The following is a 27,237-nucleotide window of genomic DNA, read 5'->3' on the forward strand; positions in this document are numbered from 1 at the left end:
CCCTATAGAGGATGCATGCAATGCACACAAGTCTATGGGAAGTATTCATCCCATACAAATTCTGCTGGTTTATGTTGTTGTATTGTGTCAGATCTCTTCCTCCCTCCCCCCTTCCCCTTCCTACCCCCCCCCCCTTCTCCTCTACCCCCCCCCCAACTCTGTTTGGCTATAATTTGTTTTCTTATTATGTTGTTGTGTTGTTGTGGTATAGATAGACCTTTGTACATAGCAGTCATCAGTATCACACAACTTTGAATGACTGTGTTATTTTAATGTATTTCTTTGTTTGGCTACCACTGGAAGAGGTCAAAATTCATAAAGTTAGTCTGTTTGACAGAACAAAGTCTTTTCAAGTATTTTGTAGGCAATAATGTGATGATGACACCCCCATAATCAAAGATTACTGCCTGCTTCTAGGTATTCATCTTATGAAGAACTGATCAACACTACATTTTTATTTCTTTAAAAAACCTCAAAGGGTGTGAGTTTCAAAAGTGTCCCTTTGAGAAGCTTTATAACCCTAGAATGTGTAATTTCCCATATGATGTAGGTGCAAATATCATCAAAAACGCATTTATGATGTTTAAAAGTCAAATGAGAAATATGACCTTCACTATAGGGCTCACACCCGTAAATACAATGGAATGTCCGAAACCCCTTCACAAATTCGTACCAAAGATACCAAAATAAATGAAGAAAAAAATTAATTAAAAATCAATGATGCAGTTTGGCAAAAAACTGAATAGCTGTAGATATTGAGTATGAATTCCTCTACAAATTGCATTTTGGTTAGAAGATGAAAGCTTTTCTGGTGGAATTTGAGGGGACTATATTTCATTGGGTACGTGCACGGAAAATGGGTGACTTTTTGAGTGACAAGAACTCGTAGTCTGGCTTTTCGTACCCCTGAACAGAATTTGAACTGAATTATCCACCCAGAGAATTTGATGGATGAAAGGGTACATCTAACTTATCCAGGTTAGTGAAGCTGAAACACCTCATTTCTCCCAGCTATTTTACAGAATTTTTTGAAATTTGATTTTTAACACACGTCCCTATGGGGAAATATTTATGGGTGTGAGCCCTCTAGAGATCTGTGCTTACACCGTAGGACGCCATTTTATTCCCCGACCACAATGCATTTCGCGTCGTGATTTCCGCCACAAGATTTACGACTTGTAGTGCGCCGAGCGTGAGTAATGGGATTACGGGAGGGGGAAAAAAACGCTGTCGGGGCCACGCATGACTTCAAAGGAAACTCAGAAGAGCACACTCCATAGAGCTCCCATACAAAGGCAAAGAAATCCGAGATGATCGCACACGTTGGCTGCGGTTTATGACTCGCGCACCAGACGGTAAGATGGCGATTGGATCACCTGAAGGAATCCATCTCTACTCCCTTGATGGCGAGTTCGAGCAGACGGTGGCCGAAGATGTCGATATCCATAGAATTGCATTCCTGTCTGATGGTCGGAGTGTTACATATGATAGACACGGCAAGGTGTCACTAGTTACACCACAGTGGGAGAAGCTCGACGTCACGTTCAAGCAGATGATATATGAACACAGCATTGAAGAATATTTTTATGCTGGGCTTGAAGGTCTCCTAGTGGATAAACACGATAAAATCTACGTGGGTTACAGCTATCACCATACAATCGAGGTATTTACGCCACACGGTGGGAAGGCGGTCAGGGAAATATCGTTGGATAAAAGACATTCACCAGACTATTTATTGTCCTTTCAAACTACGGACAACCTCATAATGTCTGATGGATATGACTATGTTGGGTGTGTTGATAAATGGTGGAAGGAAAAGAACATCTTGATGAGGGAGAATAGAGTACCTATATTTCCCTACGGGGTCACCGTAAGTCCAGATGATTCAGTCCTCGTAGCCTGGGTCAATATCATTGAGTCCCTTGTCCGTATCGATAGATACACGTCCGATTTGGAGTACGTACACAATGTCATCACTGATTTTAAACTATTAGAAAGGAGCTATTCATACGGCAGAGGGCGCTATCTACCAATAAAGGTAGAGAGTGGTGAGATATATTTCTGGACTCCAGACAGACTGTACATAATTGACACAGCATAAAGTAAATATGACCACAGTTTTTGTTTGTTTGTTTGTTTGTTTGACAAATCGAGAAAAAAAAATGAAGTCATATAAATACGTTTGTCCAAACAACTCATTTCATTTCATCGTGTAAAATGGCCGCAGAAAGCTATTTATTTCGAGCATGTTTCTTCATTAAAAACGTATTCCTGTAGTTTACTGTTCTCGCCACCAATGATACAATATTCCTATCAAGAAGACATTTTGAGGCAAACTAAAATTCTCTGCCTATTGGTCATTCCTTTGGTGTACATGGCATGGAGTAACAACTTGCTTATAGCAAGAAGAATAGATGATATCTTGTACTTTATGATCAAAATTTGACGGTTAACTGATGGAGAAAATACTTGACTGTTCTTGTTGTAGTTGAATTATCAATCTGTTCGTAATCACGCCCTATTGTCTGCGTAATATTGCATGAAGTGTGATTACATAGGAGGTTTGCTTTCTATGACTTGTAGCATAGCAGCGTAAAATAATGTGAGTCCAAAAACCGAAAATCCATATAATTTAATTTTGATAGCGAAATATTTGTCTGTCTGATTTAGCATTTTAAGAGTAGTTCACAATTATTATTACTATGATGTTGTCCACTGTGTCAAGAGGAAAAGACGCTCCGTATAGCACTCAGGTAGTTATTTTGATAATTCTTTTCATTCAGAGACACCATTTTCTTTCGCTCTTAAACCTTCTTAATGAGCGAGAGGTGTAGTCTTATTCTCCTAGTGGGCAAAATCCCAGTGACAATGTCTTACTATTTAAGGAGGTTTAAAAGATAAAGTGTTCCGAGTGGCTGTAATTATTCAAACAACTGCGAGTTTTCTATTCATGCAAAAAAAAAAAAAAATCCACAGGTGCATGAGTGCCTTCCATAATTGGGTTCGCTTTCGCCATCTTTTTGAGCAATCTCAAAATTTATTTTGACCTCTACCATAATGTTGGCTATTATTCTGCTTGTTCATTTAGGCCCTATCAATGAAATGAAATATCATTTTACGATTAATAATATGAAACAAAAATCTATTCTTTCAAAAAGTATGCTATCGAATGTAAATCTGAGCTTCATGTTATGAAAGTGTTTGAAATTTTACCCTCACCAGTTTCAACACTTTTCCAATATTTCCGTCAAATGAAACCACATCATTTTCAAATATAGTTCTTTATGAACTCATATGTCTGATTAGCGTACAGACGTGTACAGTCGAGTAATTTTTATTTTTATTTCATAATTGTTTGTACGATTTTGAAATTTTCATTCGCACATCCCCGTGCCTGTACCTGCCTGTATAGCACTCCCGCTTTGTAAGAAAGGACGGCGAAATGTAAAATTACCATCATATAAGGACATAATTAATCTTCCCTGGGAGAGGAGAGTGACAAGTCATGATGTTATGACATATGAATCAATTGTCTTCCTAGAACATTGGGGCAGCTCCACTCTGTGTAGCACTTGTATACTGATAAGAAAAAAATGCTTTTTTAGTGCCAGTATTAAACATGGGATCAAAGTGAATAAGACTGTCGTTACTCCATCTATTGAACCTCCTTGGCGTTATTGACCTTTGGTAAATGTCTACAAATACGAGATGGTACACACGAAATGAAATGAATTACTAGCTACTCTCCACTGTAACTGTATATGTTTCCCTTTTCACCCCCCCCCCCCACACACACAACCGTCTTTATCCCCTTCTCTTTCACCCTCTTTCTTTCTCTCGCCTATTTTTTATCTTATTTATTTCATTGATGTTTCTGTCTGATAATGTTTCTCTGTAGCTAGAGTGTGATCTCGGCTTGCAAGAAATTAGTCAAGGTTTCTGATATCAATGTTTTACTGCCTACCCTCTGGAAAAATATATGCTTGACCTCCGTTCGGCCGGAACCTATCAACAAAACATGTAACAGCTACACTACATTATCATAGTACACTGTTGTCTCACACATCTTTCCATTTTTTTTTCTTTTTATAAAATGCTGGATATGTATCTTATAATCTAGTTAACCTGGTTTTCATGCATTTATGATTAAGGTTACAATTCTTGATGATAATTCAAAATATATTTGACATTCGATATATATCAAATGGCTATGTATATTAACGGTGCAATAGAATTTAGTTAATGTGTCACGTTCATAGCAGGAAGAGGGTATGATATGAGCTTATTCTTTTCTCATACTTATTACAACTGTCTCATTTCGAAACGGAATACTGAACCACCGAAATGTGTCAGTTTATTTCCGGAACTATGTGCTATCGCTGAACTTGCCGAAAACAAGTCTTATTCATTTTTAGAGTTGCATATAACCTAGGAAAAATTTGTTTCTTTTTTCTTTCTTTTTTACCACAGGTGAAAATGCAACTAAACAAAAATCGTGTATCAAATTTTTGGCGTCGTTACCAATGAATGTTTAAATTCGTCTGATCATATCGGACGTATATCTATCCCCGGTGCACGCAAGATTGGTGTTCAACGTAAATTACGATACTATATCTTCCGTTGAAAACTCATTTTATGTTGTCTAATTCACTAGTTTTGCCATAATCATATGGGAACATTGTCTGGGCAACTCCATACAGTATAAAACCCAAAATCATACTTGTTCCAAATGAAAGCTATGCGTTTTTGTGTTAGAAGTAATTAGGGTTCACACAGACCCAACATTTCACAAATAAAAAACCAGAACTTACTTCAGCCTTATATTGCATGTCGAAACAAGGTAGCTTTGGATTATTGTATGATAGGTGAATATCGATAGTTATGTAACTATTCTGCATGTCAGTGTTTATAATCATATTATAAAAATCGTTACTATTCATATTATTTTGATACAGTGTAACCATTTTATCTAAGTAGGCTACATCAATCATATCTTGCGATAGAACGCTGCAGTAGTCTTAGGCTACAATACAGATTTATGTTAGTGTGTGTAGAGCGGTGTAGTTAATACTTAAGGTTATAAGATTATCTTTTGAAGAAGTAAATCCAAGTATTTCATAAAAGCGCTTAGTAGCGCTTTACAGAGCTTAGAAACATTTAATGTGATAATTGGCTATAATACATATTGTGAATTATTTTGATTATTTTCATTGTACTTATTTTCCTTTAATCACTCTGGCTGTTGTGTGCATGTGTTTGTGTGTGTTTGTGTGTGTGTGTGTGTGAAATGTATATAAATTATGCCATATTAAAGCTGTTCTTTCTATAGGTTGACTTTCATATCATATGATTTACTGCATTTTACCATTTCCATGAAGAACTGTTTAAATGAATATTGTTCATACCTTTTTGACATGTTTGTATCGGTCTATCGTATGATTACTGCGAAAAATAAATCAAATCAAACGGATTACCAGTACGCCAATAACAAAGTATTGGGAAAAATGGCAGTCCTTTTCTCCTTGATGTATTTGACTTTCACCTTAGTCTTTGTCAAAGGCTTTCTTGCTGCTTTTTTATTGCAAGCAAAGTGAGAAGAGTGTTTCAAAACAAGGTACTGTAAAACGAGGAATGCTAGCGTGCATTTTGATTTTGCGAATTTCGCGAGCGCCAAGATTCGCGAAATTAAAATGCACGCAAAATTTCTTGTCTAAACTGTATGCATTGAACGTCAGTGGCAATTCGCGAAAATTTCGTGCCGCGAACATATTATGTTTTACAGTATGTCAGCCTATCCAGCTGTGTGTCGAGATGATTCGGTCATTGTAGCTTGGGTGAATCACAAGGAGACACTCGTCAGTATCGATCGATACTAGAAAAAATTGAGGCACGTGAACAATCTTATTATTCTCTTTACGGCGCAGTCATTTGAAGTGTTACATTTGTGATACCATTATTGTGATGTACCGAGTCTGTTCATTGAGTTCTCGTTTATTTTGAACATTGCTAAAGGAATTGAGTTTAATTCAGTGTATTACTCACATGTACTATTCTGTTCTTCCACGTATTTATATCGAATTGTTATGCAAAAAAGTATATAAAATATGTTTACTATTATATGCCTGAAACCACTTTCTGCATAAACGGAAATCGCAGACCATTATTACAACATTTTTCATTGATGACGTAGATGACTGTATTGAAAATATAAGATAAATTGGATTTTTGTCTTCTATGCAAAGTTTCTCTATGATGGTTTAAGCTAGTACATTCCTTCGTGAGGCTGTTCTATTATACACGTATATTCCGAGGTAAAATCATATATCATCTATGTAACTTGCTTGAAATATATTGGCAGTGACATACAATGCAAAGGGCTTTTATCGTGGTGATTACATCAGATGAAAACCAGAGAATAAATGATGTCTGATACACGTGTAGTTAATGAAAGAATGCTGTTTTCGATCTTTTAGTTAAGTTGCACAGAATATTGTATTTTGTGTTATTTTTGCATGAAATTTCTGTACGGTAACCATAATACAATCGACTGCAAAGTCTGCCATGAAAGATAAGAACATAAATTCCACTTGTCCAAAGGTGTCAAGTATTGTTCAAATGAATTAAAAAGAAATGAGAAGACTGATTCAAATCCTCCACGACACGTAAACTCATCTGAAGCACTTTCTGCTATAGTTATGGCAGATGACACCTTCGTATTTTTGTTTTAATTTTAGCTCATGATTATATTGACATCACTGTTCTTAAAGGACAAGTTCACCTTCATAGACGTGTAGGTTGAGTGAATGCAGCAATATTAGTGGAACACATCAGTGAGATTTATAGGAAAATCGGACGATCTGTTCAAAAGTTACGAATTTTTGAAGTTTCTGCTCACTCAAGGCTGGATGAGAAGACTACTATAGCTTGTGATGTCACATGTGTACAACGATATAAAGAAAGAATAAAGAAGATTCAACATATTTTCACTTTTCTCGCATAACAAAAGAAAACTTGACTTCTCTCTCTCAGAAGGCAGGTGGAATAATATTACCCTTAACATATGTCAGCAACAAGTCGAAGAAATGTGCACTTTATTCAAAAAGTGAGGTTTTGTGAAATTCCCTTTTTATTTTCTTTATATTGTTGTACGCATATGACATCATACACTGTAGTAGTCTTCCATCCAGCAGTGACTGCGCAGATACTTTAAAAATTCATAACTTTCGAACGGATTGTCCAATTTTCCCCAAACTTTCACTGATGTGTTTTACTAGTATTGTTGCATTCACACAATCCACATGTATATGAAGGTGAACTTGTCCTTTAAAGTTTATACAGAGTCGGAAAAGGTGACTCAGTGGGTTGGAGCAGACAAGTATACCATCAAATATTCCAGTAATTCATCTTATTTTGTTTTCGAATACATTCATACTTATGATACAGTTGATGCAGAGACATTTTATATGATTCGCCTTAACAGTCTTGTCTCATATCTCGTCCTGTTTTCATATCAGTCTTGTGTCTTGTATGAGTCTCCCATAAAACTATGTTGTAGTGTTGTTGTTTTTAGAGGGGACTCAGTATCACAAGCATTGTCTTTTCTGTGGGTAAATCAATTTTTTGTAAAACAGATTGGTCCACACATTGAAATTTGAGCATGTTGCAAAATCCAAATGTGACAATATTGCGGAAGTTGTATGTGCACAAAGTGCACATCAGGAGTGCGTAGCGCGCAGTATTTCCCGACGTATTTCCCGCTGAGCCGTTTCCGTTCAATGTTGTTGTTTTGTTTTAAGCACAATTTTTTTTAAAGTAACTTGATGTTTTCATAAGTTGGTTACATTTTATGTTGAGCATGTTGCCAATATTTGAGGATGTTGCACAAGAATTTGAGCATATTGCATGCAGCGACATACTGAAACCCCTCGTGGACCATCCGGTATACAGTGGATACATATTCCTTTCCTTTATAGTTTAGTACATTGTCTTGTTATAACAGTGACGAATATACAATCAAAATGCGTCGCCTTTAATACTGGATACTTTGTTCCCCTCACAATGTATTATGAACATTATTTCAGTGGTAAAATAAGAGTAAAATGTAAGATATTTTGTTCTGCCAACAATAAAATCAAATTAAATTTCATTTCAATTAAATTGAATCAAACACAGTGTTTTATTTTGAATCAACGGTGTTCAGACGAAACAAGAGGTGAACGGAAATGAAGACTAATTTCTGACACACGCATCGTGGGATTAAGAATTTGGATAATTCTTGAGATATTGAAGAGAGCATTTTGTATGAAAATTACTCAAGACCTTTGGAATACCCTCCCTCGATGGATCGAGATTGTGGATTTTTTATCGCGCGTCATGACTAACCTAAAGATATGCCTCTTCCCGGGTAAAAATTTATTTGATAAAAATCGTTTTTTGTTTGGCTGAGGTATCAAAAACAGAGTGATTCAAACTGGTGTTATTTAAAGGTAGGACCCATTGCACCTTTTACTGGGACCGCTTTGTTGTTGAATATCTCAGCCAATTCAAAACCAGTTTTCGTCAAATAAACTTTGAATTCCTCTCAGAATTGTGTGCTCTTTCATACTTCATATAAGTAGTTTCTCATCATCTTATAAGAGGTTAAACCCTGGATTCCAAACTCAACCAAAACTATACCATCACTTTATAGTTAAAGCGTAGCGCAATACGAAGGCGTCAAGGGTATCAACCATCTGTTATGAGTAAGCGTTACAACACTGCTACATTGATCACTACATCGGTTGAATATGTCATGTAGAATGATCCTCTATCCAAAGCGAGTGAAAGTTCTGTTTACTAAAGTCCCCAAGTTAACGTGGTTAACGCACCACAAATTTTCTCAGGGATGGCGCATCCCACGGCCGAAAGAGGGCGACGTCTTTACCATGGAAGTCTTACCATCAACCATCGCATGACCATTTATTATACGCCGTTGTGCACGTTTTCTGCCGATTCGGCCGCATGACCAGTGCCATCTCTTCGGTATTCCATTCAAGTGATGGGTCCTGCTTTGACCAGGGAGGTGAGAGAACCTCACCTCCGTGCTTTGACGGAGAGGGTGCGACCTCCAGGCCTCGACAACAGCCCGGCTACACCAGCTCGCTCCCGAGGAGTTCCCTAAGACTTCCCTTACCCGGTATGATGACGTCCCGACATAAAATATCCATGATTTAATTTCAACATCACTTGATTCGACATGACTGTTTTGGCCGTCTCTATACACGACACTCTGGTCCTGATATCATTCTAATATTTCTTCTCTTAATACTGGTTTATGGCGTTACGTCACAATTGACTGTTGTTACCAGTTCCCTCATGTCATTATTTCTTTCTTTCTTATACACGAACATAAAATAGAAATGTTCCTTTTTCTGTTACCTCTTATAAAATGTAGTTTAGCCTAACCTTGAAGCATGAATTCAAAACAGCACGTTAAAAACGACTTTTCCGCAAGTCACTCTTGCACAGACAAGGAGCTCCGTATACCACCGTTTAGTTAGAGTGTATAGTCAAAATGTATAACTTTTGTTATTATGCGTTCAGCACAATACACGCAATATGACAATATCTTATAGTCCTCTCATAATCAATACATATCCAAATGTTTGAATTTCATGTTTCGGTGGCCCGAAGTTAAAAGGAATAATACCATAGGAATTGATTTCAAATTTTAGCTACCCAGTCGGGCCACCACTCTAATGTCGAACTCTGCACATTACATAATATTCCGTATAATGATTATTATGATATTGCACTTCTGTTCAAAACAATTAGTAATGCGGAATATGCTTTATATCATATCATTTACAATGTACATCATCAAATGATTTAACGGTATACCCATAATTATAGTTCTGTTCAGATCGATTTTGCATATACATGTTCTTATTGATATACACACGTGTACACATACGTACACAAATACAAAAAAAAAAAAATAAATGTATGTAAGTAATGGCCCGACCGTTGAGTGCTTAGTAATGTATCCCTCTTTATTGGTGGCTTATTCTCAAGATTCATCGGCTAGGGTCAAAGGTCACACGACATTCAATCTTATTGTAATCTCACCATACTACAGACTCAACAGACAACAGCTGACAATCTCCTTTATACATAATCAAATCTCCATAAACCAGTTACACGTATCCCGGAAGTATGATTATTCATGCTAAGGAAGAGAAAACGATATCCAACCTCTTTCGTTTATATAATGTGACATTCGATTCAATTAATTCCGGTTGGGGAATTACTTTTATGTATGTATGTATGTATGTATGTATGTATGTATGTATGTATGTATGTATTTGTGTATGTGTGTATGTATATATTTATTTATCTATTTGTTTACTATCTATTCATCTATTAATTTATTCATTTACTAATCTATTCATTTATTCATTTTACCGTTTTATACTAATGTTATCTTATGCTGGCTTCGTTGAACGTTTTTACCCACCATTAACTCCTAACTTCTCTACTCACTAAATTCAATTTAATGAATTCGATAATTTACTTATTGCCATCACTATTCATTTCAGTCCCATTATCAAATGCATAGACCTACACGTTCAGACAACATTGTGATGTTTTTGTTTGTTTTCAACTTTGTGCTGCGCCGGAACATGTTCGTCCAACCAATGATTGTCTTTGGTCCTGTATTAGATTGTGTCTACAGCTGTTTGTATTATGCTTTTTTTTTTTTTTTACTACACGTGAAAAATATTTAATCTCGGCACTATAAATCAGAAATTCATGAGACACCCAAATTCTCTTTCTTCTGAAGAGGAAGCACTTTCTTTTTTTTGATTAACTACTAATCATAATGTTCATTTCACACTATTATTGAATTAACTGCTTATTTTGTATTACGACTTTTGTTTCTATTTCTCTCTTTTGAACAAATTCTCCTCTAAGCTAAATCATGCAAGAACATCCTGCTACACAAAGTAACATTCACATATCATGCGCTGTTACTTTTATTTAGAGGGGAGGTAGCATTTGAGTTGTGGGAAAACCCACTACTATGAATACATCAGAGGGTCGCAGGAAAAAGGTCACGGTAATTACAGACTTCCTCTGATAAATCATCCCGCCATTTTGTGAGTGCTTCGTAATGCAGCTCTCTTTCGTTTGACTAACTACGAATTCTCGATTTGAGTATGAAAAGTAAGACCACGTTCAATAATATGCGTCCGCACCTTCCTTCAATCTGACCATGCAGTAGTTTGGGATCGAATGCATCAATGTACTTCGGAGGCAGACATAAATCAACAAAATTCAACCCGGAAGTACGGCGTACTTGGTAAGCACATGAAATTTTATTTATACACGCATGATATGATTCACCTGTCACATAGATTTACAATTCAATAAAAAACGATCCCTAAGCATGATTAGAAATTGTTGGGCTAACATTCTGTTTTTATAGAAATCAAACTCCACCACATATCTTGAAGCTAGTCGTCGCTCGTACTAAACCAGATGGTTCAATAATGCAAGTAATTGTTTTATTCCTGAAGTAGTTGATTGTAAAGATCATATGAGCTGAAATGACAGGTTCTTCAAGCCATGTGAAAAGGCAGTACCCGGAGGCAGATAACCAAAATACGTAAACAAAATGCGAAATAAAAGTCAAGAAAGGAAATGTCGATTCTGTAAAGCCCAAAGTTGTCTCTTAATTGGAATAGCAGATACGAAACTGTCGATATTGGATAAGTATATAATTAATGATGATAAGCAAGAGAAATAGAAAGCAATATAGGAGACCACCATTATCGGCGGAGCCCAGGATGGTGACCCCAACAAATTAAGCAAAAGACTACTTACTTAACATTATTTTTTTATATCCTTTATTTCATCTTTCCTTTTCATTTTCTCACAGAACTCAACACACTTATGTCACAATGTCAAATACAAACAATTTTCCAGATGAAATTTTGAGCAAAGTGAAATGATGCACACTTTAATCCACTCTGTAAGCAGCAGTTTGCTTCAAACAATATTAGTTACACCAAACTTACTGTATAAAGTGAGTTGTTTGCTCTGCAAACATTGTCTAGCAAATGTGCGTGAAAACTTAAGAACGAGTCGTAGTAAATGCTCGGTCACAAATACTATTAAGAACTGCTACAAACGCCGTACAAACGATTTTAGACAATTTCGTAAGATCTTCTTAAGAAGGCCGTACGAAACCAGCGTTCGTAGCCTGGTCGATGGTCTTGTCCAAGACTGTTTTTTTTTTAACTTTGTATGAAACCCTCTCTTCGTAAGGCGGCCGTACGAACTCCAGAATTCGTACGAACAGTGGCATTCGTATGAACGGTATTGGTGGAGATGAGAATTGGGCTTTTAATTTTTTGCTAGATACCAAGAAACCACCTATGAAATAGTACAAAGCATACAATTTTAAGAAGAATTCAAAGTTTATTAGATGAAAATCGGCTTGGAAGCGTTGAGACATCCAAAAATCAAGCAAAACAAAGCAATGGTAATAAAAGGTGGGTCCCACCTTTTAATAGGAATGCTCTGTTTTGGATATCTCTGCCAATGTAAAACTGATTTTCATATAATAAACATTGAATCGCTCTCGGAATTACAAGCTCTTTCATATTTCATGAGAGGTTTCTTATCATCTCACCAAAAAATATTAGAAACCTGAAGTTCGGTCTCAACCAAAACTATACGCTTCTTTTAACACACATGCGTGACTGACTGTATTTGTAATATAAGGCGTGCCTTAATCATGTTAATACCGATAGCTTGCGTCCTATAAGAGTGTGTGTTACGAAGGTTGACCGACTCGAATAATATCATTTGGGAATCTCCGAATATAGCGAATTGTGCATAGCTTTACAAAGCACACACGCAGCCGACTATCAGAGTCGATGGTTACCGATGATTAGAAAACGTTTGGTGCACAGCAGGCCTGCGCTTGATGTCTTAGTTTTCGAACGTACCCACTGCTGATGGGCAGCGAATGAAAATCGATTCAATCGCATCAACATGTTCTCGACACGCTACCAGGACTTGAATATATCGTTGCACAGAGAGAAGAGTTTACGCAAAATGGGATTTGATTTTCAAATTGTGTTCAATTTAACGACAGTGTCTAGAGGAGGAAAAGATCATAATGATGAGAGTTAGTGTTTCCCTCAAACAATAGGATCATTGAAGAGTCTCACTAGACACAAGTGTTTAAAGAGATTTTCATTTATAGCAGGCAATTTATTTTTTCTTTGGCTTCATCACAACACTATCAATATTAGCACATTTTCTGCACTACCTTCCCTTTTGATATCTCTTCGTTTGGTAACAAAGTATAATCACGTCCCCTCCCCCTCCCCCGAAAAAAAAATGAATATCTAAATGTCTAATTATTATCATTATTAACAAACTGGTTTGATGTGCTCCTTGTAAGTATCTATTTGTCTCAATGTCACAAGGATTCCTTATTAAAGTCATGCCCTGTATGAAAATCAGTCTATAGGGCCTACTAAGGACCTATAGATGAAAATGTCACGGTGAAAAGGGGCACAACTGCAGGAGTTTTTTTTTTTTTAGTCGTCCGACCATTTACAAGTTTACTTCATGATGCCTCCGTTTATCGTTGTCAAATTCACTTCTCGGTCTCAGCAACACGATATTCAAGCAACTAGTTTGTTCATTAGCCTGTAGGCTCAACAGACATTTTGCGATCTCGTTCACATACGAAGTTGGCGATGTTGTACATGGAAATAAAACAGTACTATAGTAAACATCATAAATAGTATTCACTGACATATGATTATTACCTTGTGCCTCAATATGTCGTCAATTTTCCTTTTCTTGTGTCGTAAACCTGCTAATATTTGTTGATACATTTACCTCTTATAATGGATTTCTTGTTTGATTAAATTCTGCCAATACAAATTTATCTCAATGTCGCATCGTGCTTCTCTTTCTTTGTTCGACAGACAGACACCATGGCAACGTTTCGTGAAGTCATCAGCCAGAATCTGGAGTGTCCTATCTGTCTGTCACTTTTCAACCAGCCTCAGTCACTGGCATGTTCACACACTTTCTGCAAAGACTGCTTGGAACGTATCTTTCAAATTCAGCTCGACCAACAAAACCTGACGTGCCCTGTATGCAGGAAAGGAACGCCCTTACCCAGTGGAGGTGTGGGTAAGTTACAAACAAACATACCACTGAGTTCTCTTGTGGATAAAGTGAAAAGCAAGAATCCTACATGCACAGTCTGTGAGGTAGACGAAAAACCGCCAGCTGTGTCCTACTGTCAGGACTGCGGCAAATACATGTGTGAATCGTGTGAGAAAGTCCACTCGCTCTGGAAGCCGGTCTCAAACCACGAAGTGGTGCCCATGAGCGAAGTGCTCTCGGGAAAAGTTCCGCTGATGAGACGAGGAAAGTGTAAGAAACACCCTAAATATGATGAAGACTGTTTCTGTACCGGATGTCGGGAGTACATTTGTTGTACGTGTGGAGTGTTGGACCATTTGCAAGCTGGTCATCAGCTCGAAGAAGCAGCCATCCACGAGGAAAAATTTATGATAAATATCAAGAAGTTGAGAGAAGGAGTAAAATCAAAGAAAACAATTGTTGAAACCCATATTGAATTCATAAAGACACAACGCAACGAAATAACAAACACGTTTAGAAAGATCAGTGATGACATCGACAAGACATACAATGAATACATGCAACTATTGTCTAAAAGAAGAGAAGCGCTAAAATGTCAAGTGAAACGATGGTCTGAAAAATTCGAGAAGGAATTAAATGATATGGAAAAAAGGAATCGGCGAATGATTCGTCGGATGAACGATTTGGAAGAGCTAGTAACTAAAGGTGTGAAGGTATCGCTAGAAAAAGACGCTTTGTTTGCACACTACACGCTGTGCGAGAACTTGGAGAGTATTCTGAGAAGAAAGGATCCTAGCGACCAATCACCGAGAGGTGTGACTGAGCGAGCTAAGAAAATTTCATTTCGTAAAGAAGTGAAGGTCAATGAACTTTGTCTTGGAGAGCTGGAAGGTTACACATGGAATGTTAGAGCAGACGTAGATCTTCCATACAAATACAAAACTCCCCTAAGTAAATGGGTGCGGTTTATGACTCGCGCACCAGACGGTAAGATGGCGATTGGATCACCTGAAGGAATCCATCTCTACTCCCTTGATGGCGAGTTAGAGCAGACGGTGTTGAAAGATGTCAATATCTTTAATATTGCATTCCTATCTGATAGTCGAAGTGTTGTACATGGTGAAAGCCGAAAGTTGTCATTATTCACACCACAGTGGGAGAAGCTCGACGTCACGTTCGAGCAGATGATATTTGGACACTGGCATATTGGAGTAGATTTATATACTGGGCTTGAAAGTCTCCTAGTGGATAAAGACGATAATATCTACGTGGGTTACAGCAATCCCCATACAATCGAGGTATTTACTCCACACGGTGGCAAGGCGGTCATGGAAATAATGTTGGATAGGCCTTCACCACACTATTACCTATTGTCATTTCAAACTACGGACAACCTCATAGTGTATGATGGATTTGACAATGTTGTATGTGTTGATAAAAGGGGGAAGGAGAAGAACATCTTGATGAGGGAGAATAGAGTACCTATATTTTCCTACGGGGTCACCGTAAGTCCAGATGATTCAGTCCTCGTAGCCTGGGTCAATATCATTGAGTCCCTTGTCCGTATCGATAGATACACGTCCGATTTGGAGTACGTACACAATGTCATCACTGATTTTAAACTATTAGAAAGGAGCAATTTATGCTACAGAGGGTTCTCTCTACCTATAGAGGTAGAGAGTGGTGATATATATTTCTGGACTCCAGACAGAGTGTACATAATTGACACAGCATAAAGTAAATATGACCACAGTTTTTTGTTTGTTTGTTTGTTTGTTTGACAAATCGAGAAAAAAAAATGAAGTCATATAAATACGTTTGTCCAAACAACTCATTTCATTTCATCGTGTAAAATGGCCGCAGAAAGCTATTTATTTCGAGTATGTTTCTTCATTAAAAACGTATTCCTGTAGTTTACAGTTCTCGCCACCAATGATACAATATTCCTATCAAGAAGACATTTTGAGGGAAACTAAAATTCTCTGCCTATTGGTCATTCCTTTGGTGTACATGGCATGGAGTAACAACTTGCTTAAAGCAAGAAGAATAGATGATATCTTGTACTTTATGATCAATTTGACGGTTAACTGATGGAGAAAATACTTGACTGTTCTTGTTGTAGTTGAATTATCAATCTGTTCGTAATCACGCCGTATTGTCTGCGTAATATTGCATGAAGTGTGATTACAAAGGAGGTTTGCTTTCTATGACTTGTAGCATAGCAGCGTAAAATAATGTGAGTCCAAAAACCGAAAATCCATATAATTTAATTTTGATAGCGAAATATTTGTCTGTCTGATTTAGCATTTTAAGAGTAGTTCACAATTATTATTACTATGATGTTGTCCACTGTGTCAAGAGGAAAAGACGCTCCGTATAGCACTCAGGTAGTTAATTTGATGATTCTTTTCATTCAGAGACACCATTTTCTTTCGCTCTTAAACCTTCTTAATGAGCGAGAGGTGTAGTCTTATTCTCCTAGTGGGCAAAATCCCAGTGACAATGTCTTACTATTTAAGGAGGTTTAAAAGATAAAGTGTTCCAAGTGGCTGTAATTATTCAAACAACTGCGAGTTTTCTATTCATGCAAAAAAAAAAATCCACAGGTGCATGAGTGCCTTCCATAATTGGGTTCGCTTTCGCCATCTTTTTGAGCAATCTCAAAATTTATTTTGACCTCTACCATAATGTTGGCTATTATTCTGCTTGTTCATTTAGGCCCTATCAATGAAATGAAATATCATTTTACGATTAATAATATGAAACAAAAATCTATTCTTTCAAAAAGTATGCTATCGAATGTAAATCTGAGCTTCATGTTGTGAAAGTGTTTGAAATTTTGCCCTCACCAGTTTCAACACTTTTCCAATATTTCCGTCAAATGAAACCACATCATTTTCAAATATAGTTCTTTATGAATTCATATGTCTGATTAGTGTACAGACGTGTACAGTCGAGTAATTTTTATTTTTATTTCATAATTGTTTGTACGATTTTGAAATTTTCATTCGCACATCCCCGTGCCTGTACCTGCCTGTATAGCACTCCCGCTTTGTAAGAAGGGACGGCGAAATGTAAAATTACCATCATAAGGACATAATTAATCTTCCCTGGGAGAGGAGAGTGACAAGTCATGATGTTATGACATATGAATCAATTGTCTTCCTAGAACATTGGGGCAGCTCCACTCTGTGTAGCACTTGTATACTGATAAGAAAAAAATGCTTTTTTAGTGCCAGTATTAAACATGGGATCAAAGTGAATAAGACTGTCGTTACTCCATCTATTGAACCTCCTTGGCGTTATTGACCTTTGGTAAATGTCTACAAATACGAGATGGTACACACGAAATGAAATGAATTACTAGCTACTCTCCACTGTAACTGTATATGTTTCCCTTTTCACCCCCCCCCCCACACACACACAACCGTCTTTATCCCCTTCTCTTTCACCCTCTTTCTTTCTCTCGCCTATTTTTTATCTTATTTATTTCATTGATGTTTCTGTCTGATAATGTTTCTCTGTAGCTAGAGTGTGATCTCGGCTTGCAAGAAATTAGTCAAGGTTTCTGATATCAATGTTTTACTGCCTACCCTCTGGAAAAATATATGCTTGACCTCCGTTCGGCCGGAACCTATCAACAAAACATGTAACAGCTACACTACATTATCATAGTACACTGTTGTCTCACACATCTTTCCATTTTTTTTTCTTTTTATAAAATGCTGGATATGTATCTTATAATCTAGTTAACCTGGTTTTCATGCATTTATTATTAAGGTTACAATTCTTGATGATAATTCAAAATATATTTGACATTCGATATATATCAAATGGCTATGTATATTAACGGTGCAATAGAATTTAGTTAATGTGTCACGTTCATAGCAGGAAGAGGGTATGATATGAGCTTATTCTTTTCTCATACTTATTACAACTGTCTCATTTCGAAACGGAATACTGAACCACCGAAATGTGTCAGTTTATTTCCGGAACTATGTGCTATCGCTGAACTTGCCGAAAACAAGTCTTATTCATTTTTAGAGTTGCATATAACCTAGGAAAAATTTGTTTCTTTTTTCTTTCTTTTTTACCACAGGTGAAAATGCAACTAAACAAAAATCGTGTATCAAATTTTTGGCGTCGTTACCAATGAATGTTTAAATTCGTCTGATCATATCGGACGTATATCTATCCCCGGTGCACGCAAGATTGGTGTTCAACGTAAATTACGATACTATATCTTCCGTTGAAAACTCATTTTATGTTGTCTAATTCACTAGTTTTGCCATAATCATGATAATCATATGGGAACATTGTCTGGGCAACTCCATACAGTATAAAACACAAAATCATACTTGTTCCAAATGAAAGCTATGCGTTTTTGTGTTAGAAGTAATTAGGGTTCACACAGACCCAACATTTCACAAATAAAAAACCAGAACTTACTTCAGCCTTATATTGCATGTCGAAACAAGGTAGCTTTGGATTATTATATGATAGGTGAATATCGATAGTTCTGTAACCATTCTGCATGTCAGTGTTTATAATCATATTATAAAAATCGTTACTATTCATATTATTTTGATACAGTGTAACCATTTTATCTAAGTAGGCTACATCAATCATATCTTGCGATAGAACGCTGCAGTAGTCTTAGGCTACAATACAGATTTATGTTAGTGTGTGTAGAGCGGTGTAGTTAATACATAAGGTTATAAGATTATCTTTTGAAGAAGTAAATCCAAGTATTTCATAAAAGCGCTTAGTAGCGCTTTACAGAGCTTAGAAACATTTGATGTGATAATTGGCTATAATACATATTGTGAATTATTTTGATTATTTTCATTGTACTTATTTTCCTTTAATCACTCTGGCTGTTGTGTGCATGTGTTTGTGTGTGTTTGTGTGTGTGTGTGTGTGAAATGTATATACATTATGCCATATTAAAGCTGTTCTTTCTATAGGTTGACTTTCATATCATATGATTTACTGCATTTTACCATTTCCATGAAGAACTGTTTAAATGAATATTGTTCATACCTTTTTGACATGTTTGTATCGGTCTATCGTATGATTACTGCGAAAAATAAATCAAATCAAACGGATTACCAGTACGCCAATAACAAAGTATTGGGAAAAATGGCAGTCCTTTTCTCCTTGATGTATTTGACTTTCACCTTAGTCTTTGTCAAAGGCTTTCTTGCTGCTTTTTTATTGCAAGCAAAGTGAGAAGAGTGTTTCAAAACAAGGTACTGTAAAACGAGGAATGCTAGCGTGCATTTTGATTTTGCGAATTTCGCGAGCGCCAAGATTCGCGAAATTAAAATGCATGCAAAATTTCTTGTCTAAACTGTATGCATTGAACGTCAGTGGCAATTCGCGAAAATTTCGTGCCGCGAACATATTATGTTTTACAGTATGTCAGCCTATCCAGCTGTGTGTCGAGATGATTCGGTCATTGTAGCTTGGGTGAATCACAAGGAGACACTCGTCAGTATCGATCGATACTAGAAAAAATTGAGGCACGTGAACAATCTTATTATTCTCTTTACGGCGCAGTCATTTGAAGTGTTACATTTGTGATACCATTATTGTGATGTACCGAGTCTGTTCATTGAGTTCTCGTTTATTTTGAACATTGCTAAAGGAATTGAGTTTAATTCAGTGTATTACTCACATGTACTATTCTGTTCTTCCACGTATTTATATCGAATTGTTATGCAAAAAAGTATATAAAATATGTTTACTATTATATGCCTGAAACCACTTTCTGCATAAACGGAAATCGCAGACCATTATTACAACATTTTTCATTGATGACGTAGATGACTGTATTGAAAATATAAGATAAATTGGATTTTTGTCTTCTATGCAAAGTTTCTCTATGATGGTTTAAGCTAGTACATTCCTTCGTGAGGCTGTTCTATTATACACGTATATTCCGAGGTAAAATCATATATCATCTATGTAACTTGCTTGAAATATATTGGCAGTGACATACAATGCAAAGGGCTTTTATCGTGGTGATTACATCAGATGAAAACCAGAGAATAAGTGATGTCTGATACACGTGTAGTTAATGAAAGAATGCTGTTTTCGATCTTTTAGTTAAGTTGCACAGAATATTGTATTTTGTGTTATTTTTGCATGAAATTTCTGTACGGTAACCATGATACAATCGACTGCAAAGTCTGCCATGAAAGATAAGAACATAAATTCCACTTGTCCAAAGGTGTCAAGTATTGTTCAAATGAATTAAAAAGAAATGAGAAGACTGATTCAAATCCTCCACGACACGTAAACTCATCTGAAGCACTTTCTGCTATAGTTATGGCAGATGACACCTTCGTATTTTTGTTTTAATTTTAGCTCATGATTATATTGACATCACTGTTCTTAAAGGACAAGTTCACCTTCATAGACGTGTAGGTTGAGTGAATGCAGCAATATTAGTGGAACACATCAGTGAGATTTATAGGAAAATCGGACGATCTGTTCAAAAGTTACGAATTTTTGAAGTTTCTGCTCACTCAAGGCTGAATGAGAAGACTACTATAGCTTGTGATGTCACATGTGTACAACGATATAAAGAAAGAATAAAGAAGATTCAACATATTTTCACTTTTCTCGCATAACAAAAGAACACTTGACTTCTCTCTCTCAGAAGGCAGGTGGAATAATATTACCCTTAACATATGTCAGCAACAAGTCGAAGAAATGTGCACTTTATTCAAAAAGTGAGGTTTTGTGAAATTCCCTTTTTATTTTCTTTATATTGTTGTACGCATATGACATCATACACTGTAGTAGTCTTCTCATCCAGCAGTGACTGCGCAGATACTTTAAAAATTCATAACTTTCGAACGGATTGTCCAATTTTCCCCAAACTTTCACTGATGTGTTTTACTAGTATTGTTGCATTCACACAATCCACATGTATATGAAGGTGAACTTGTCCTTTAAAGTTTATACAGAGTCGGAAAAGGTGACTCAGTGGGTTGGAGCAGACAAGTATACCATCAAATATTCCAGTAATTCATCTTATTTTGTTTTCGAATACATTCATACTTATGATACAGTTGATGCAGAGACATTTTATATGATTCGCCTTAACAGTCTTGTCTCATATCTCGTCCTGTTTTCATATCAGTCTTGTGTCTTGTATGAGTCTCCCATAAAACTATGTTGTAGTGTTGTTGTTTTTAGAGGGGACTCAGTATCACAAGCATTGTCTTTTCTGTGGGTAAATCAATTTTTTGTAAAACAGGTTGGTCCACACATTGAAATTTGAGCATGTTGCAAGAATCTAAATGAGACAATATTGCGGAAATTGTATGTGCACAAAGTGCATATCAGGAGTGCGTAGCGCGCAGTATTTCCCAACGTATTTCCCGCTGTGCCGTTTCCGTTCAATGTTGTTTTGTTTTAAACACAATTTTTTTGAAGTAACTTGATGTTTTCACAAGCTGGTTACATTTTATGTTGAGCATGTTGCCAATATTTGAGGATGTTGCACAAGAATTTGAGCATATTGCATGCAGCGACATACTGAAACCCCTCGTGGACCATCCGGTATACAGTGGATACACATTCCTTTCCTTTATAATTTAGTACATTGTCTTGTTATAACAGTGACGAATATACAATCAAAATGCGTCGCCTTTAATACTGGATACTTTGTTCCCCTCACAATGTATTATGAACATTATTTCAGTGGTAAAATAAGAGTAAAATGTAAGATATTTTGTTCTGCCAACAATAAAATCAAATTAAATTTCATTTCAATTAAATTGAATCAAACACAGTGTTTTATTTTGAATCAACGGTGTTCAGACGAAACAAGAGGTGAACGGAAATGAAGACTAATTTCTGACACACGCATCGTGGGATTAAGAATTTGGATAATTCTTGAGATATTGAAGAGAGCATTTTGTATGAAAATTACTCAAGACCTTTGGAATACCCTCCCTCGATGGATCGAGATTGTGGATTTTTTATCGCGCTTCATGACTAACCTAAAGATATGCCTCTTCCCGGGTAAAAATTTATTTGATAAAAATCGTTTTTTGTTTGGCTGAGGTATCAAAAACAGAGTGATTCAAACTGGTGTTATTTAAAGGTAGGACCCATTGCACCTTTTACTGGGACCGCTTTGTTGTTGAATATCTCAGCCAATTCAAAACCAGTTTTCGTCAAATAAACTTTGAATTCCTCTCAGAATTGTGTGCTCTTTCATACTTCATATAAGTAGTTTCTCATCATCTTATAAGAAGTTAAACCCTGGATTCCAAACTCAACCAAAACTATACCATCACTTTATAGTTAAAGCGCAGCGCAATACGAAGGCGTCAAGGGTATCAACCATCTGTTATGAGTAAGCGTTACAACACTGCTACATTGATCACTACATCGGTTGAATATGTCATGTAGAATGATCCTCTATCCAAAGCGAGTGAAAGTTCTGTTTATTAAAGTCCTCAAGTTAACGTGGTTAATGCACCAGAAATCTTCTCAGGGCTGGCGCATCCCGTGGCCGAGAGAGGGCGGTATCTTTACCAGGGAAGTCTAGAGTACCATTAACCATCATGACCACTTAATGTACGCCGTTGATACGTTGTCTGCCGATGGGGCTGCGTGATCGGTGCCATCTCTTCGGTATTCCGTTCAAGTGATGGTTTCTGCTTTGACCAGGGATGTGAGAGGACCTCACCTCCCTGGTTTGACGGAGATGGTGTGAGCTCCAGGCCTCGACAACATCCCGGCTACACCAGCTCGCTCCTAAGGGAAGTTCCCTGAGACTTTCCTTACCAGATATGATGACGTCCCGACATAAAAATTCCATGATTTAATATTTCAACATCACTTGATTCGACATAAATGTTTTGGCCGTCTCTATACACGACACTCTGGTCCCGATATCATTCTAATATTTCTTCTATTTCCCCCTTCTTCTTCTTCTCCGTCTTCTTCTCTTGATATTGGATTGTGGCGATACGTCATAATTGACTGTTGTTACCAGTTCCCGTATGTCATTTTGTTTTCTTTCTTTCTTATACATGAACATTTTCTGGAAAATATAAATGCTTCCTTTTCTGTTACCTCTTATAGTTTAGCCTGAAGATAATATTGAGGCATGAATTCGAAACAGTGCATTTGAAACGAGCTTCTTCTTCTTTTTTGTTCAAGTCACTCTTGCACAGACAAGGAGCTGCAGCTCCGTGAACCCCTGTTTGATTAGAGTGTATGGTAAGAATGTATAATGTATATTATACGTTGAATTTAATATACATTATACCTTATAGGCCTCTCAAATTAATCTATATCCAAATGTTTAAGTTTCATATTTTGGTGGCCCGAGATAGAAAGGAGAAATACCATAAGACTCTATATCAAATCTAAATTACCCAGTCGGGCTACCGGACGACCATTTAATGTCGAACTCTGAATAATATTCAATATATTTTATGAAGAGTTTGTTCGCAAAAACCGATGAGTCCATTTTTGAAGATTTTGAAGTACGGTCTCTGTCATATAATACAAACTAATACCTTTTAAATGATATATTGGTCACTACATATAAAGGTACATTTTTGAAGTTATGGTCAAAAGAAGCAAAAATTTTCTTATCATTGTCTTTATTTTTCTTGACCGTTAATCGCAAATATCTCCATTTGGCAAATATGGACTTATCGGTTTTTGCGAACAAACTCTTCATATATGTATCATCCCTCTTTATTGGTGGTTCATTCTCAAGATTCATCGGTTAGGATCAAAGGTCACACGACATTCAATCTTATTGCATCCTCAATATACTACAGACAACTTACAGCTGACGATCTCATTTTTACAATCTTGTATCGCCATAAACCAGTTACATTGTTCCCGGTAGTGTAATTAGTCATTCTAAAGAAGAGAACGCGATATCCACCCTCTTTCGTATATGTATAATATGACTTACGAGTCAATCAATTCCAGTGGGGAAGCACATCATCCCTTATTCCGCTTTTATTTATGTATTTATTGATTGATCTATTCCTCTATTTATTCATTCATTCATTTACTTATTTATTCAATTATTCGTTTTGCTGTTTTATACTCATTTTATTTTATGCTGGCTTTGTCGAACGTTTTTACCGACCATTAAGTCCTAATTTCTCTACTCGCTAAATTCAGTTTAATCAATTCGATAATTTAATTATTCTCATCACTATTCATTTCAGTCGCATTATCAAATTAGTGCATAGACCTTCATTATTCAGATAACATTGTGATGTTTTTGTGTGTTTCCAACTTTGTGCTGCGTCGGAAAGTGTTCGTTCAACCAAAGATAGTCTCTGGTTCTGTCTAGATTGTGTCTACAGCTGTTTGTATTATATTGTTTTTGACTATACGTGAAAAATAATGTAATCTCCGCACATAAATCAGACATTCATGAGGCACCCAAATTCTCTTTCTTCTGAAAAGGAAGCGCTTTCATTCTTTTTTATTTACTCCTAATCATAATGTTTATAGGTACAGTATTATTGAGTTAACTGCTCATTCTATATCACTACTTTTTTTAAAATGTTTTTCTTTTAAGCATGTCCTCGTCTAAACTCAATCACGCAAGAACATCCTGCTACACAAAGTAACATTCAAATATCATGCGCTGTTACTTTCATTTAGAGGGGAGGTGGTATCTAAGCTGTGGGAAAACCCACTACTATGAATACATCAGAGGGTCGCAGGGAAAAGGTCACGGTGAGTAGAGACTTCCTCTGATAAATCATCCCGCCATTTTGTGAGTGCTTCGTAATACAGCTCTCTTTCGTTTGACTAACTATCAATTATCGGTTTGAATCTAAAAAGTAAGGCCACATTCAAAAATCTGCGTCGGAATCTTCTACAATCTGAACATGCAATAGTTTGGGATCGAATACATCAATGTACTTCGGAGCCAAACACAAATCAACAAAATTCAACCCGGAAGTAAAGCATACTTGGTAAGCACATGAAATATTATTCACACACGCATGATGTAATTATGTCTGTCATGTAATTTTACAGTGATCACTTAAGGATGATAAAAATTTGCTTCTACTCGATTTTTTGGCTAACATTTACGAGTACTTCATGATGCTTCTCTTGTTATATCGTTGTCAAATTCACTTCTCGATCTCAGCAACACGATATTCAAGCAACTTTGTTCATCAACCTGTAGGCTCAACGGACATGTTGCGATCCCGTTCCCATAAGAAATTGGCGATGTTGTACATGGAAATAAAACAGTACTACAGTAAACATCATAAACGGTATTCACTGACATACATTGTATGAGTATTACCTTGTGCCTCAATATGTCATTAATTTTCATTTTCTTGTTTTATAAATCTGGTAATATTTATTGATACATTTACCTATTATTTTGTATTTCTTGTTTGATAAAATTCTGCCAATACAGATGTATCTCAATGTTGCCTTGTTCTTCCAATTCTTTGTTCGACAGACAGACAAACACCATGGCAACGTTTCATGGAGTCATCAGCCAGAATCTGGAGTGTCCTATTTGTCTGTCACTTTTCAACCAACCTACATCACTGACATGTTCACACACCTTCTGCAAAGACTGTTTGGAACGTATTCGGCCCAACCACCAAACACTTACATGCCCTGTATGCAGGAAAGGAACGCCCTTACGAAGTGGAGGTGCGAGTAAGTTACAAACAAACATACCGCTGAGTTCTCTTGTGGATAAAGTGAAATCCAAGAATCCAACATGCACAGTGTGTGATATAGACGAAAAACCGCCAGCTGTGTCCTACTGTCAGGACTGCGGGAAATCCATGTGTAAATCGTGTGAGAAAAACCACTCTACCTGGGAAACGCTCTCCACCCACGAAGTGGTGCCCATGAGCGAAGTACTCTCGGGAAAAGTTCCGCTGAAGAGACGAGGAAAGTGTAAGAAACACCCTAAATATGATGAAGACTGTTTCTGTACCGGATGTCGGGAGTACATTTGTTGTACGTGTGGAGTGTTGGACCATTTGCAAGCTGGTCATCAGCTCGAAGAAGCAGCCATCCACGAGGAAAAATTTATGATAAATATCAAGAAGTTGAGAGAAGGAGTAAAATCAAAGAAAACAATTGTTGAAACCCATATTGAATTCATAAAGACACAACGCAACGAAATAACAAACACGTTTAGAAAGATTAATGATGACATCGACAAGACGTACGACGAATACATGCAACTATTGTCTGAAAGAAGAGAAGCGCTGAAATGTCAAGTGAAACGATGGTCTGAAAAATTCGAGAAGGAATTAAATGATATGGAAAAAAGGAATCGGCGAATAATTCGTCGGATGAACGATTTGGAAGAGCTAGTAACTAAAGGTGTGAAGGTATCGCTAGAAAAAGACGCTTTGTTTGCACACGACACGCTGTGCGAGAACTTGGAGAGTATTCTGAGAACAAAGGATCCTGGCAACCAATTACCGAGAGGTGTGACTGAGCGAGCTAAGAAAATTTCATTTCGTAAAGAAGTGAAGGTCAATGAACTTTGTCTTGGAGAGCTGAAAGGTTACACATGGAATGTTAGAGCAGACGTAGAGCTTCCATACAAATACAAAACTCCCCTAAGTGAATGGGTGCGGTTTATGACCCGTGCACCAGACGGTAAGATGGCGATTGGATCACCTGAAGGAATCCATCTCTACTCCCTTGATGGCGAGTTCGAGCAGACGGTGTTGAAAGATGTCAATATCTTTAATATTGCATTCCTATCTGATAGTCGAAGTGTTGTACATGGTGAAAGCCGAAAGTTGTCATTATTCACACCACAGTGGGAGAAGCTCGACGTCACGTTCGAGCAGATGATATTTGGACACTGGCATATTGGGGTAGATTTATATACTGGGCTTGAAAGTCTCCTAGTGGATAAAGACGATAATATCTACGTGGGTTACAGCAATCCCCATACAATCGAGGTATTTACTCCACACGGTGGCAAGGCGGTCATGGAAATAATGTTGGATAGGCCTTCACCAGACTATTACCTGTTGTCATTTCAAACTACGG

At 36.9% G+C, this 27,237-nt stretch overlaps 1 protein-coding gene across 1 annotated transcript in view; it reads left to right on the forward strand.

Moving 5' to 3' along the window:
• Nucleotides 1-22,977, forward strand: part of LOC139744427 (E3 ubiquitin-protein ligase TRIM56-like) — a 51,067-nt gene extending 28,090 nt beyond the window's left edge. Inside the window, exon 4 of the mRNA XM_071654865.1 lies at nucleotides 22,873-22,977. Within this exon, the coding sequence (XP_071510966.1) occupies nucleotides 22,873-22,977 (105 nt within the window). The remainder of the gene's footprint in view (nucleotides 1-22,872) is intronic.
• Nucleotides 22,978-27,237: the final 4,260 nt, after the last annotated feature.

Source organism: Diadema antillarum, unplaced genomic scaffold (genome assembly GCF_040938485.1).
Source record: "Diadema antillarum isolate AM-2024a unplaced genomic scaffold, OU_Dant_1.0 seq00001174_RagTag, whole genome shotgun sequence".
Lineage (NCBI taxonomy): Eukaryota > Metazoa > Echinodermata > Echinoidea > Diadematoida > Diadematidae > Diadema > Diadema antillarum.